Below are 15,505 nucleotides of genomic sequence, written 5' to 3' on the forward strand. Positions count from 1 at the left end.
GTAAGGCATACCTATAAACATTTCAAAAGTCAAGTAGGGAGACTGAATATAAAAATAAAGAGATTGGGAGGTTTTTTGTAGCATTTTTAAAGCCTTGTTTTCACTAAATATTGATCCATCTTCCTGGTCTAATATGCGTGAAATTCACAAAAAGACCTGCAGTTTCTCCCTGTGAGGTGCCCTATTTTCATATTCCGGTCAGCTGTGATCATACTGCACAATAGCTAAAGATTAGTCTTAAATGAACAAGCAAGAAAGCCAGTGCGACTAATTAAAAGTTAATCCTTATCCATGCAACTATTTTGTGAAAATGATTGGCCCTACGTCGTAATTCAAAGAAACCATGTTCTGCACTATTGTGTAATGCAAGCACCAACATTTGATTGGCAAATAAAGGATTCCCAACTAAAGGTACCAAAAAAGACAGCCTCATGGTACCCTGCATGTGGCAACTATTTTACCCTTATGTATATCTGACCTCATTCCCTTATTGTCAACTCCTAAAGCATTTAATATTGTTTATTATAAAACATTTATTCTGAATTAGTTTTTTGAGGACACATTTGCTGCATGGTATGTATTTTCATTTCTTTTAATTTAACAATGGTAAAAAAATCATGATTTTTTCCCCCTCCCTGCATGAAAGTTGACAGGTATGGTGTTAGGTCGCTTACATCAAAGCAAACTACAACTCAGCTTTTATGGTATTGGCATAATTTTCGAAGCTTTAGTTCTGAAACACTATTATTGTATTTTGGAGATATCATTAAAGTTTAGCACAATGGTGCCCATGATTCGACTCCAAGGGATGTACTTAATTCAGCACATAATCAAACCTACAGTATACACACGGTGGCGCCATTATGTAAATATGTCCAGTAGCCTAATTGCAAGCGTTGAATCAAACCTTATTATTGTTTTGTTGTGTTGTCATTTACGATTTCAAAGCTAATTAAAAACTTAATTACCGGTGCACTGATATAAAATGTCCAATGCAATAATGCATAAACAAACAATAGAATCGAAAGGGAGAGATAGTGTTACAGCAACTCACAATTGCTAAATTCTTGTCATTGTTCCATCAAATTATACACAAATCTAAATTGGGCAGAAACAGTAAGAAAACAGAAAATTAAATAAATTACTTTTCAAACAGGTTTATACCATTTCTTTTTAATAATCTTGCACACCAACCTCGAGAAAAGTATACATGTATTTTGAAAAAATATACGTTTGCCTAAATAAATGCATTTAGAACTTACCGAGTGCATATTGAGATGTTTCTGAGTTGTATGTTGGCTTATATGCGGGTCATGCACTTTTTAGTGTTTATACCTGTTCAGTTTGGGGGTCAGCTTATACGCAAATGAGCTTATATGCGAGTATATATGGTAAGCTGAACAGGTAAATGATGTAAGGCACACCATTCTTTTTACATAATGAATGCATGATACATTACTGCCTATTATAGTCGGTCTTACCTGTATGAAGCTGAAAAAGATAATCCAGTGAGAAAGTACTTTTTTATTTTAAGAAAAGAAAACAACCCCAAAATAACCACATGTAATGATCAAAGAACCAGGGTTGTTAACTAAGTCAGCAGAATGTGTACTGGTATGGTAGGTGTTCTGTATATTTTGCATACAATACAATGCAGTGCAATGCAATACAATATGGTAAAATGCAACAATCTTTATGGTCTCGCCACTGCTACCATGGTTAGGTATAGTGATCACATTTCTGGATCCTTTGTGTCATCAACAGTAAAGTTTCTGAAAGTTGCATACCTTTTACATCAGTTGCTGTTTTGAAGTGGATCTCTTTTATAAGATCAGTAGAAGGACTAGAACTTTTTCTGAGTGTGTGTGTGTGTGTGGGGGACATGATTCATGTGCAGCCTATGACCCGCAACCTGGCTTTATCTGATTACATTTACATGATGAGTGTACATTTAAAAATCATCAGGCCTGCACACTGGAGGAAGTTTGCTTATGCCTGTTGAAGTTTCCCTAAAAGCTCTCTTTCCTTGAAACAGGGAAATGAAATATTGCCATGTAAGGACATGTCTGACATAGCTACCATTATAAATTATGCATAGAATTAGGAATAAGAATACACTGGTACAATGTGGCAAACGTTTTAAGTATTCATTGATATGCTGGGACTTCCTGTCTTGCCTGTCTCACCTGCATAAGTATCATGATGAACAAAGATGTATCTTCTACGTCATTTGACTGAAACTTTAGGATAATACTATTGGTCCGAAAATTATAATTTATATGTGGATTTGCACGAGTTCTGTCTTGCATGTCAGGCTTGATTAGGCAGAAAGTTTAGTGTGTCATAGTGAAAAATGTTCAAGTCTGGTGTTATAGTTTATTAGCTGTTTTGTTTCTGCCACTTGTGCAAAAGGAAAGAAAGTGTTTTGTCAAGGTATTCTTATATCCTTGTCTAGCTTATTAATGTGGACAAACTTTTAAACATAAGGTAATTTTCCAGAATTTATCCAAAATATATAAAATTGATAAATTCCATGACTGCTTACTAAAACTGGTAAATGTTTTAAAAAATGCATCTTAGATTTTAATCCGTTTATTTTGTGTAATCTGTGCTTTTATTTTATCATTAATATTACCTGCCATCGCAGATAAAATGATGATTTTTGAGCTGTTCTTACTTTTTCCAAGCAAATATGTTAACAAAATTAATATTTAGCTTATGTGCTTTGTTATTGCGTTATTTATCTTGAAAGGGAAAGAACCACTGATAGTGAATTATCCCACTATTTCTTCACTCAAGAGTAATTACCTTAATATGATGAAATGAATGTAATAATATTTTAAAATTAGCAGCACAGTATTGGACATTTGAAAAAATTCAAGTTGTTTTTAAAAGCCCTATGGTATAAACTACTTTTCCCTTTATCGATACACCACTGGCTGAGTACACAACTCCTAATTACTTGTAGTGCTGAACACATTTACAATGATATTCGTGCAATTTAAAGTTAAGCATTCTTTTGCAAAATTGGTTAACATTATTACATTGCCTACATACATTAAACAATTAGTATAAGTGCCATATAGAAGTAATTTATCTGACTGTCCAAGGCTTGAGATAGAATATTTAGCTAATCATTGATGAAGTTATTGAACAAATCATGGGTTAGGATATCTCCTTGCCATATGCGAATATATATCTTAGTGTATACTCAGTATTGCAGTGACATATCCAGATGGGTGGGGGAGTCTCATGGGTCAAATAATCCCATCATTGGATGATCCTTTTTCCAGTGAAAATAGTATGTTTTGAGAGGAAAAGAGGTAGTTGGTCATTGTTTGTAAATATTTCAACCCAATCCTTTATAGATACCAAACATTTGGATACTTTGATTTATGTGAACTTATATTTAACAATTAATTAAAAAAATATAATTGTGCAGTCCTGGTTAGTTTGAACTTTTCCTGAGATTGTTTATTTATTTGAATTTTACAGACATTTACACTTGTAAATATATAGGATTATGAACAGTTGTGAGCAGCAGCCTTCATAATTTTAATATTACTGCCAATAATAAAACAGATTTCAAGTTGCTGCCATACTTTCCATAGGAATAACGTTTTTATGGGTCATTGTTGATCATGGGAAAGAATATGTTTTTACCAGACCATTTTCAGGTTGTTAGTTGCAGCTACTTTATCAAGCATTTTATCAGAATAGATCTTTGCTAATTTGTCAGGCACTTCATCAAAATCGATCTGTCCTAGTTTGTCAGGCACTTCATCAGAATTGATTTGTGCTAGTTTGTCAGGCACTTCAAGATCTGTGCTTGTTTGTCAGGCACTTTATGGAGACAGTTGTTGTTCTAGGGTTTAACGCCATTTTTCAGCACAAGATAGGCTATACATGGCGGCCAGTATAACTGGTGGAGGAAGAACCCTGGAAAACCCATTGAAGAACCACCGACCCACTGGAAGCTACTGGCAGGCTTTCCTACATAACCATGCTAGCTGAGCCTTGGACTCGAACCCACGCAGAAGTGAGATGGCAGTGATCCGGAACGGTGAGCACTTTAGACCACTCGGCCACTCAGGGCCCCTTTATGGAGACAGAGCTGCTCATTAAATGCATTGTTGCTGTTTTTATTGTTGATATCTAAATCGGGGATTCACAACCCCTGGCCAGTGGGCTGGATCCAGCCCTTGGACATGTTCTGTCCGGCCCTCAGGGCAGATTAAAACAACACAGAAATCTGGCCTGTGAACAGTAATTATATTAAAGAAATTAGTGTTGGCAGCCCTTCAGTGGTCTTAGAAAATGCAATCTGGCTCTTGGCCGAAAAATGTTGTGCACCCTGATCTCAATGATTCATTAATTGGGGTATAGTACAGGAAAACAGCATGTTACAATTTTGTAATGGTATGGTACAGCTTCAGTCTAGGTTCCAATTTTGGATTTGTGTTCCAGTGCACGTATTACTAGACTAAAGGGTCCAGTTCAGCTTATCCACAGAGATTTTCACCACAGCAGAATGTGGATAATACCCCCCACCCTTACCTTCCAATACTAACTCCTCTTGACCTATCATCCACACAGTCCCTCCTGTTCTCACCTGAATACCTACATCTCCACAGTGATACCAGCTTTTGGAGAAGCTCCCAGATGTAACTGGATAGGACTCCATGTTTGGATTCTTGTTAGTAAGTACATGTAGCCAGTATACCGTATATACTCACTTATAAGTCTAGTCAAGACTTCAAACAACAGAGATCCTCATCTGCCATAGGATAACACACCAGCCAATCAGGGACTGTTTGTTTGTTCTATTGATAACTCTTAACAAACTGATTAGACCCATATCTGCTGGCACATTGTGTAATGGCAGATCTGGGTCTGTGCAGTTTGCATTTCGACTCATAGGTGAGTGTATATGGTACCACTGATGGTTACATAGGCACATACACTACACAAATTTAATGATTGTAAGGGATGATTCTGCTGGTTCAGGAAAGGAGACTGCAACCAAGTAAATTGTTTTTGTTGTTTTTGCCTGAAATTCGAGTAGGAAACAAATTTTCAAAGCTATTTCTGAATACATTCTAATACATCAACTTCCAGGTGATCTTCCAATAACACACTGAATAGTTGTGTTAGAAACATCATTTTTCATTGGCTGTTTGGCTTGCACATGAGCAGAAGGGTAAAAGTTGGAGTTCATTTTTTCTTCTTTTTTTGCTTAACGGACCCATTATTTTCATATCAAGCCCCACTCTTTCCAAGTGCCCATCTTATCCTACTTTTTGCAAAGGTTCATCTGTCTGTTTGCAGTTAATATTGGTCTGCTTTAGATCTGAGACCAAATAGAATAAAATCCTGACACAAAATTGGATTCTGGCCACGGGCGAATTTTGGGTAGAAAAAACATAAGGTTTTTCCCTCAGTATTTTGTAGTGTTATTAGAACTTCCAGATTATTTGGTATAATTGTAGAGCTGCATCTGTCTACCTTTCTATAATACCACCCACTTTAGTGTATCCTACATGGCCTTGATGCTACAGAGCTCGACAGTAGGCAACTACCTCCTGCGACATAAACTCCTTGGCAGGGGCAGGGGTTAATGTGTTAAGTCATAATGCAGCATAAATAAATGACCAGAGGACTAGCTCAGGTTTGTGATCAGCTGGTCAGTTACCCAACCAACTAGCTGCAGGTTCTCAGGCTAGATGGTGGTGATCACAGTTGGTCACTGACCCTAGAGATTCATGTTTGTTTATGGAGAAACATGTAGCAGATGTACAGAAGATTACTGGAAGCTATTAATGGAAAGCAATAATGCTTGGCATGCACGATATTCTTTGGTCTGGTATTAGTCCTGAATCGTCCTTGAAGTTGTTGGTATGAAATGTACATCCAAACAAACATACATACACTGCTTTTATATACATATATATATATATATATATATATATATATATATATATATATATATATATATATATATATTAGCTAATTTCATTGTTGATTTTCATTTACTATTCAAGTTACATAATTTCTCTTTGAAAGCATGACATATTAGGATGCATTTTTTGGTGGTAAATAATGACATTTTGTACTAAACGATTGTGATAAAACACTGTTCAATCACTTTGTATAGTATTGTATAGTATTGCATTTGCCTTTGGATCCTCAGTTTTAGATCCATGAAATGAGAAAGAGATAAATAGATAAGTACAGGTGACTGAGAAAAGAGATACATACATTTAAATAAATGGAGAGATGAATGGATAAGTACAGGTGACTGAGAAAAAGAAAAGAGATATATACATTTAAATAAATGGAGAGATGAATGAATAAGTACATATGACTGAGAAAAGAGATATATACATGTAAATAAATGGAGAGATTGCCAAGCTTAAAAACATGACAAGATGCTGGTATGTAATTAACAATAAGGAATAAATAAAAAACAAGAAGACAAAAAAAATGACAAAGACACTAACAAGCTTTTTCCTTATTGGAACAAGAAGGAGACAGGTATTACAAGCACCATGATGATAGACAGACACTTCCATATGTAACTGTTAATCTTGATGTCATTTATCTTGTGTATAGTGGGGACCTGTATTCTGAATAGTATGTCACTTCATGTATTCTGAAAACATCACAAGCATGAAGCTTGTACTAACAGTACCTGAACATTGACAATCTCAGACATAATCTGAAAGTCCCAGAACATTGGCAGTCTCAGTCTCAGACATAAGCTGAAAGTCCCAGAACATTGGCAGTCTCAATCTCAGACATAAGCTGAAAATCCCAGAACATTGCCAGTCTCAAACTTCTGCCAAAGCTGCCAGAACACTGTTAGACTCAAACTTAAGCTGCATATCCCAATCTCTTTATTTATAAGAATGTAGGTGTAATCTTTCAACTCTCAGTGTCTCACTTGTTTTACATTTCAAAGATGTGTTTGTGATTTAGTTTTTTTAGCTATAACAGTTGTAGACATATCACTATGATGTCTGCAGTGTGGCAGTTTATAGTGATGTTGGCAGTTTATAGTGATGTCTAGCACTGGGACATCATGCAGCAGACATGTAGCATCATGTTCCACCCAGTCTTATTATCCTGACACCAGGTGGACCAGTCCTAACACTAACTATTAATACCATGTCCCAAGCGAGGCAGCTGCTGGTACCATTTTTATAAGTGTTTCTTATGACTCAGTTGGGATTCGAATCCTCGACCTCCCGCATCCGAGGCAGACACTCTAACCTCTAGGCTGTGGGTTATCATTATCTGTTCTTACTGCCTTATGGAATACATTTCTTTAGTTTAACTTTAAGGCTTTGAGGTTTATTAAGTACTTCATGGATTCAGTCTTAATTTGGTGTGAGGCCTATGAATGATTTCATGGATTCAGTCTTAATTTGGTGTGAGTTTTGTGAAGGACTTCATGGATTCAGTCTTAATTTGGTGTGAGGCTTATGAATGATTTCATGGATTCAGTCTTAATTTGGTGTGAGGCTTATGAATGATTTCATAGATTCAGTCTTAATTTGGTGTGAGGCTTATGAATGATTTCATGGATTCAGTCTTAATTTAATAAGAATACTTGGATCAAGTTATGTGTTTACTTTTTTTTCCATCAGAGGTTGACATGAGTTGTTGGCCTCTGTTTGACCTGTACGTTTTCTCCTGGATTTTGATATACAAGTAAATTCTATAAAAGTTGGACAAATTTTATAGTTAATTTCATTCAGTTATGAACACGTTTTGTTTGAGTGGAATTGATCCATGTGGTATTTTTAAGCAGTATGGATTTTGTCATCTGTAAAGGATGAGTAACTCTTGATATGTCATCTTTATTCATTGTTGTTTGTTCAGCAACACCAGCAGTAGTGTTCGAATGTTGTGATTGTTGTTTCTTTTGTTAAATTAAAGCAGAAGTATTATACAATCTTCTTGAAAAATTTGACGGGAAAAATATATATTTTTTTTGTTTTTGAGGTCACTTGAGTCTATCTCACAGAATCATGAAAACAGAATAAAAAGAGCTAATAAGCAAGAAGAAAGACATAAACGAGTTTAGGTAACATATGGATTTGGGATATAAGATGAAGTAAGTTGAAACAAAGGCCATATACTTGTATGTTTTCATTAGGACTGGTTGAAATGTGAATAATATAATTAAATGTTATCTTTGTCATGGGGATGTGTGGAATTCTTGCTTTTTTTATAGCAAAAAATGAACTTCACCCAAATATGTTGCACCAGAGTTGTGATTGACTTCAGATGGTTTCATAAGGTATGTGGATATTGAGGGTAACAGTTGTGATGGAATGCAGGCTAATTTGGAATGTGGCTGATTCAAGTGAAATTAAGGGCTGATTTGGACCAAATTACTGGTGGATTAAGACCAAAATGCGATGTGAAATATTACAACAACAGCAATGAGATACAGACTCCTAGCATAATTTAATACTTATGTACCGGTAATAAAAGAATTTAAAGGTTAATTTTCAGATGATTGATTTTTTGTCAGTCTTCTGAATTTCTAGCTGAAATCAGAACAGATCTGAGCTATCGTCCTTGGATTTTTGTCAACCAAAACATTGTTCAATGTTTAAATAAAGAAAATACGATGCTATGCTTTGAATTAATGCTTTCGAAAAACATTTAAAAAGTTTTTATAGATCAGGCCAGTATGGCAGAATTTCAGTGTGTAACGTATCAAAATTGATTCCTGACTTTTATCAATTTTACATGCAGATTGTGTTTTATTTTCATTTTTCATGTATTTACAAACTAAATATTGTGTAAATAACTAATGCAGCATTATTTTTGTTCAGTCCTTTGTATATATTCATGAACAGAAATATTTAATTAAATATAAAATATTAAATATTTCATTGAAGGCTTAATTTCTGGAGAGGTTTTTTTATTAATTTTTGTAGAATGTAATGTTTGCATGTAAGCAAAGATCAAAAAGTGATTTAAAATCACGATATATTTTGTTCATGAATTAAACTCAGTAAATTTAAAAATGACCATAAAAGTACTTTAATTACAGCCATATTGATGGAACATGTTTCACAGATTTATGGTCAAATAATTATCCTAATTTTGTTTGCAATTAAACTAATTAAAAAACTAATTAATTAAGGGAGTACTGATCAGAGTATTAAGGAGATGGTGTTAATATGATGTTTAATTATAGTGGCATTAATCTGAAAGTTTTAAACATGAAATTGATGTCCAAATCAACTCACTATTATTATTTGCAATTAAATTTGTCAAGTCATACTATCAAACACAATATGCATTAAACATATGGTGATAATGTGATGTTTAATTGCAGCGATAATAATCACTTCCGCATTAATAATTTGCATAAAATGAAATGACACATGAATTTAGGGAACAAGATAAATTAACATCGAGCTCATAAAGAAATATTAGTTTAATAAATTTTATCTTTCAACAGAGATAATACCTTAATTATGTTATATATTTCGGTATCTTAATTAATACTGGATCTGCAAGATTATCATTATATAGATTGAATCATAAATTTGACCTAACCCATTTTCCCTTTTTCAGTATCCCAATTTTTTTTATCACTATTATACATGTATAGTACAGTATACAGGATCAGGATCAATTCTGCATGAATACAGAAAAACATTAACATACTCTGACTAGTATGTATAAACAAAATGTCACAGCATGTGCCGTGTTTTCATGATTGTTTTCACTGGTTAGTAATTGTATTATTTCTCTATAAAATTAAATAGTCTCAGTTTTACACTAAATGGGCTGCTCTGTTAATATTTTACTACTGGCAGTGCTTGATAAACTCTAACATTATATCGCTTGATTTTGTTAACAGAACAGTGTCATTATCTCCTTCAAATTTAAATTGTTCAACATACTTTGCAAGTGATGAAGAATATCACATTTGAAACAATTTTAAATGCCACAAAAATTTGTTATATTTATGGTCTGAGTCAGCGTGGCTTTTTGTTGAAATAAGCCTGGTCTGAGTCAGTGTGGCTTTTTGTTGAAATAAGCCTGGTCTGAGTCAGTGTGGCTTTTTGTTGAAATAAGCCTGGTCTGAGTCAGTGTGGCTTTTTGTTGAAATAAGCCTGGTCTGAGTCAGCATGTACCCTTGTGATTAACCACTAGTATATTGCCTGTACTTATCTAGTTTGATGTCAAACTGACATTGTAGTTCTTTGATTTCAGATTTTGAAACTCTTGAGTGAAAAATGGGAGATAACAAGGATAAAGCATCTACCCCACCAGGGTCCCCTACTTCCACAAAATCAGACGAATCTGAAGTTTTTCAGAGTCGAAAACGACGCAATATTTCCGAATCTTCTAATGACAGTTCTGGATCAGCAGGCTCCCCAACAGGTTCTCCGTCGACTAGATCCAAGTCTGAGCGAATAAGAGAGGCTAGAAGGATGTCACCCAATAGACAGTTATCTCATTTATCACGGTTGGATTCTGTAGCCAGTGGCAGGAGCCGATTGGGTTCAGTGGGTTCAGCTCACAGAAGGTCCAGCTTAAGTCTTCCTCATGCTGACTCCATTCCATTCCATCTTGAAAAACTGAGGCCAGATGAGATTGATCTCAAACAAGGTAGTACATAAATGCTTTGAGATATGCTTGTCATTTGTCTTCATTATACACTTGCATTCATTATTTCTTCTGACTTAAGATCAGGGGAAGAGCCTAATACATTTGTCAAAAGTAAGAGTTGGGCTTTTTATTAGATAATGAATTTAAAAAAAAAAAGTTTGGGCTTGTCAGCAAGCATATCATTGAATTAAGATTTTGTTTGGGCTTGTCAGCAAGCATATCATCGGATTAAGATTTTGTTTGTGCAAGTCAGCAAGCATATCGTTGAATTAGGATTTTGTTTGGGATTGTCAGCAAGCATATCAATCAAATTAAGATTTTGTTTGGGCTTGTCAGCAAGCATATCATCGGATTAAGATTTTGTTTGTGCTTGTCAGCAAGCATATCATTGAATTAGGATTTTGTTGGGGCTTGTCAGCAAGCATATCATTGAATTAGGATTTTGTTGGGGCTTGTCAGCAAGCATATCATTGGATTAAGATTTTGTTTGTGCTTGTCAGCAAGCATATCATCGGATTAAGATTTTGTTTGTGCTTGTCAGCAAGCATATCATTGAATTAGGATTTTGTTGGGGCTTGTCAGCAAGCATATCATTGAATTAAGATTTTGTTGGGGCTTGTCAGCAAGCATATCATCGGATTAAGATTTTGTTTGGGCTTGTCAGCAAGCATATCATTGAATTAAGATTTTGTTGGGGCTTGTCAGCAAGCATATCATTGAATTAAGATTTTGTTTGGGCTTGTCAGCAAGCATATCATCGGATTAAGATTTTGTTTGTGCTTGTCAGCAAGCATATCACTGAATTAAGATTTTGTTGGGGCTTGTCAGCAAGCATATCATCGGATTAAGATTTTGTTTGGGCTTGTCAGCAAAGCATATCATCAGATTAAGATTTTGTTTGGGCTTGTCAGCAAGCATATCATTGAATTAAGATTTTGTTGGTGCTTGTCAGCAAGCATATCATTGAATTAAGATCTTGTTTGGGCTTGTCAACAAGCATATCATCGGATTAAGATTTTTTGGGGGCTTGTCAGCAAGGATTTCATTGATTTAAGATTATGTTGGGGCTTATCAGCAAACATATCATTGGATTAAGATTTTGTTTTCCGTTGACTTTATATTTACTTATTTAACATGAAATTTAGTTGCAGAGAATATGTTAAATTCAGCTACATAGACCAAGAGATTTGCCATTGCATAATGCACCCACAGATCTGTACAGATTTTAAAAACAGTGGGTAGTTGCATGATCACTTGTTTTGCCTTTCCCTGGCCTAAGTGTTAAATATATTTTTGAACCTGTTTTGGGAGGCCATCCACACACTATGCCAGGCTCCTTCAAGACAGGTGATCTCTTTGGAATTTGTTTCTCAGCTAGCATCTTTCAAGACAATTTTTGTGTATTACTTTTCAGTGATATCTCTGCTTCTCTTCTACGTTATAACTTTTCAAGACAAACATCGGGACCAAAAACAGCTTTTGTTTTTATTCTCTTAGCGTATATCAGTTTATTCGAGTTCACCGTTTTCACCTAAGAATCTGATGCAATAATGTAAGGAAATATTTATTTGATAGTAAATAAATAAATAAAAAATTGTTACAGTTATACAGTATCTGTGATAAAATACTTTTATTGCATCTGTACGGGTTTCTATGCTGGTTTTATTTATTTTGTTTTACTCAGATTGGCTTTTGGCTGTTTAAATATCGTTAACTGGCCATATGTTTGGATTAAGTCTGAGAGGTTCGTTGTAAAATAAATATTTAGAACTGCACATTTATTTAAATTTCAGAGTAGAGGGGTGCTCAGTTAAAATATAAAAAGTGAAGCAAGCAAAATTCAGAAGTAGAAAAATGATTAGCTTTGAGTGGATGAAGTTTACTGATATTTCAGTGTTTAGGGATTTTGCTGTATTTGGAGAATTTTTTAAATAAATAATAACAGTATTTCATGGTGGATTATGAAATCTGAATGCTTGAAATCTAATGTTTAGCATGTTTTTGTTTCCCATGCAGCTGATGGAAAAGAGCCTAGGACGAGTATGACATTTTCATGTGATTTCTTTGTAAACGTCTGTTTTTTAAAAAAATTCTTATATATTTTGCATGCTTTTTGCTTTAAATTTGTTGGAGCCAGGATACCTGCATCTGCCCATTTTTAATAATCTGATGGTTGACTTTCTACTGATAATAAGTAGTGAAGGATACTTTACTTAATGCACTAAACACCACTCTCAATATAAGTCATTTTTCATCAGTAGGTATCCTGGTCTGTATACAGTGGCACAAGTGGAGTGAATCAGAGGGTGCCAATTGAAGGGGTGGTACCATCTGGAGTTTTTCTTTTCATAGTATTTCACCTCACTTTTGTGTAATGGGGCAATTCTAGACAAAGCTTATATTAAGTGGGGGGATGTTGGCAACTGACATGGAAATTGTTCTCTGGCAAAGAACTTTGCCCCTGGACAATTCTAACACTTATGCCACCACTGTCCATATACTACTTTTTTTCGTAGAATTTAGTACACATGGGGTCTTACTAATTTGCAATTTTTTGAATTTAACCTTGTTGGTAACAGCAATATCTGATAAAATATATATATATATATATATATATATATATATATATATATATATATATATATATATATATATATATATATATATATATATATATATATATATATTGTAATCACACTTGATCATATTTGACCATTGAAGGTATAAACCTCTGCTGGATTGAACCAAGCTGATTTATCATTTTGAGAGTGTGTATCATCTTGGTCAAATGTGACTTCAAGTTTTACTGTCTTAATTAAATATGAAAATGGCAGATGGTATTGTACCCCATGTTAAATTTTAAATCTTACTGATAATTTTCACCTTTAGTATGCCGTTAATTGCACAGCTTTTTTCTTGTTAGAGACAAGCCTAGATGTAATGTTCTTGCCATTAGAAGACATTTCTTGTAGATTTTTCTTGTGTCGTTACTAAATTTTGTCAAGCCCACATTAGTGGGAAAGTGAGACAAAGCAATCACTTTTCTGCCTCATTTGGTTATAGTTTTCTTCATGGATCATGGAAAACTAAGATGGTCAATTCAGTTGCATGCAGGTTTGCTCTTACGTGCAATGGATTGTGATCGGTCATAGAAAATATATGGCCAGGTTTTGTTGAATTTTTTTTCCCAGTTCCCAATATTTTCTAAAACCCTGAATGGATTTGATTAATATCTGAAATGAGTCATTATGAAGCTGTGACAATTAATTTTGCAAGATTCTGATTTGATCCTTAGACGTTGTAAAGTCACAAATAGAAAATTATTATCTCGGTTTAAAAAACTGTGTTGCTTGTATTTCATTAAGTCCTTTATAGATTGTGTTGACACTTAGGATGAATAATAATGACTCGAAGATTGTTAATTCTGTGGTTCACGGGATTGCCTCATAGATTTGTATCTTAGGGCTATAGTCACAAAATTTGCATTAGGTTTTTGTTCGTGGATGAACATTATGAAGCTTAAAAATTTAATCTGTGTCATGCTCGCTCATCCATTTGACCTTTGAGTCAATGTTATAGTCACACAAAATTTGCTTTAAGGTTTTGTTTTTCAAAACAATTCATTTGCTTAAGTTTCCAGAACTCCTGGGTCAATGTTACAAATTTTACAGCAGTGCTTTAATAGTGGGCTTGGCATAGAGGTTCTGTCCTTTTTAGATGGTGTTGAAAGGCTAACACAACAGCACTTGTCCTTTGATGCAGAAGTTATATTTTAGGAACAAGGTATTTTATTATGGTACATGAAAAATGCACACATATAGACAGTAGAAGCATAACATAGCTCCTGCACAGGTTTTTTTTGTGTAAAGAAATACATAAATAAATGACTGTTGCTTTTAGGTGTGTTAGATGTGACTTGGTGCTTTAAATGGTGGCCAGGTAGCAAGACATTGCTGGATTTGCAGTGCTTTTTATGATGGTGCCTTAGATTTTGATTTATATCCAACATACAAGTATCATTTTAGTAAAATGTATACTGTCCAAAGGGAATTGATTTACATTTGTTTTCACTTGTTCAGTATAAACACATCCTGGACCTTCCATTTTGCTATGATCTTTTTATCTTGATGATTAATTCTGGATAAGGAACATGGATAATTGATAATTAGAGAAAGAATGGCATGTTTTAACTACAGTGATATTGTGAGACTCTTCCATCCACCCACCCATCCACTCACCCACCTGTTCCTAGTTCTAGACTGCTGGGAAGAAATTCACCAATGTTGGTGCAAAGGGTGCTCATTTGACAACCATTAGCAACAATATATTTATTTTTGATTACCTATCATTTGGTCCCTGTGAGCAGGAAGTTCAAAGGTCAATCACACCAAATGTGACTTAAATTTTATATTTTTTTTGTTTACCAGACTTTATACACGAAGTCATAGAAGGATGATGCACCATACTCGCCGTATATACAAATAATTTTCACAGTCGGGGATGGGTAGGTGGTAGAGTGGTGACACTACTCAACATACATATAATGAATATTTTTCAATCTGTGGTACGTGGGTGGGTGCCAGATGTTGGTTGGTTGTGGATTAATGCAAAATAAAAATGTCTGTGGATTAGTCATAGCAAGCTATGGAATTAAGCCAGATTTTCTCTGTAAATTACAAAGATCTTTTGAACTGCATGCTTCCAAAAAATGTCATCACTAGTTGTATCTAGTACCTCTGCTTTCATCAATTTCATTTATGTAAAAGACACTTGAAAAATCTGATTAAATTTACTTGTTTCTTTTGACATGAATGTGTTGTTTCCTTATCTTGGCATTTACTGGAGGAATGCATGTACTCTC

General features: G+C 34.5%; 1 protein-coding gene across 5 annotated transcripts in view; it reads left to right on the plus strand.

Annotated features, from left to right (window-relative positions):
- LOC149791595 (sialin-like) overlaps positions 1-15,505 on the plus strand; it is an 83,538-nt gene that overhangs the window by 18,239 nt on the left and 49,794 nt on the right. For 4 of the 5 annotated variants that reach the window (XM_089970147.1, XM_089970146.1, XM_089970145.1 and 1 more), the window contains 2 exons: positions 10,246-10,644; positions 12,661-12,684. In XM_089970147.1, coding sequence (XP_089826273.1) covers positions 10,269-10,644; positions 12,661-12,684 — 400 coding nt within the window. In that variant the 5' untranslated portion in view covers positions 10,246-10,268. The remainder of the gene's footprint in view (positions 1-10,245; positions 10,645-12,660; positions 12,685-15,505) is intronic. The other variant, XM_089970149.1, reaches the window with a different exon arrangement.

Source organism: Sinohyriopsis cumingii, chromosome 9 (assembly GCF_028554795.1).
Source record: "Sinohyriopsis cumingii isolate HCF-2022 chromosome 9, ASM2855479v2, whole genome shotgun sequence".
Taxonomy (NCBI): Eukaryota; Metazoa; Mollusca; class Bivalvia; order Unionida; family Unionidae; genus Sinohyriopsis; species Sinohyriopsis cumingii.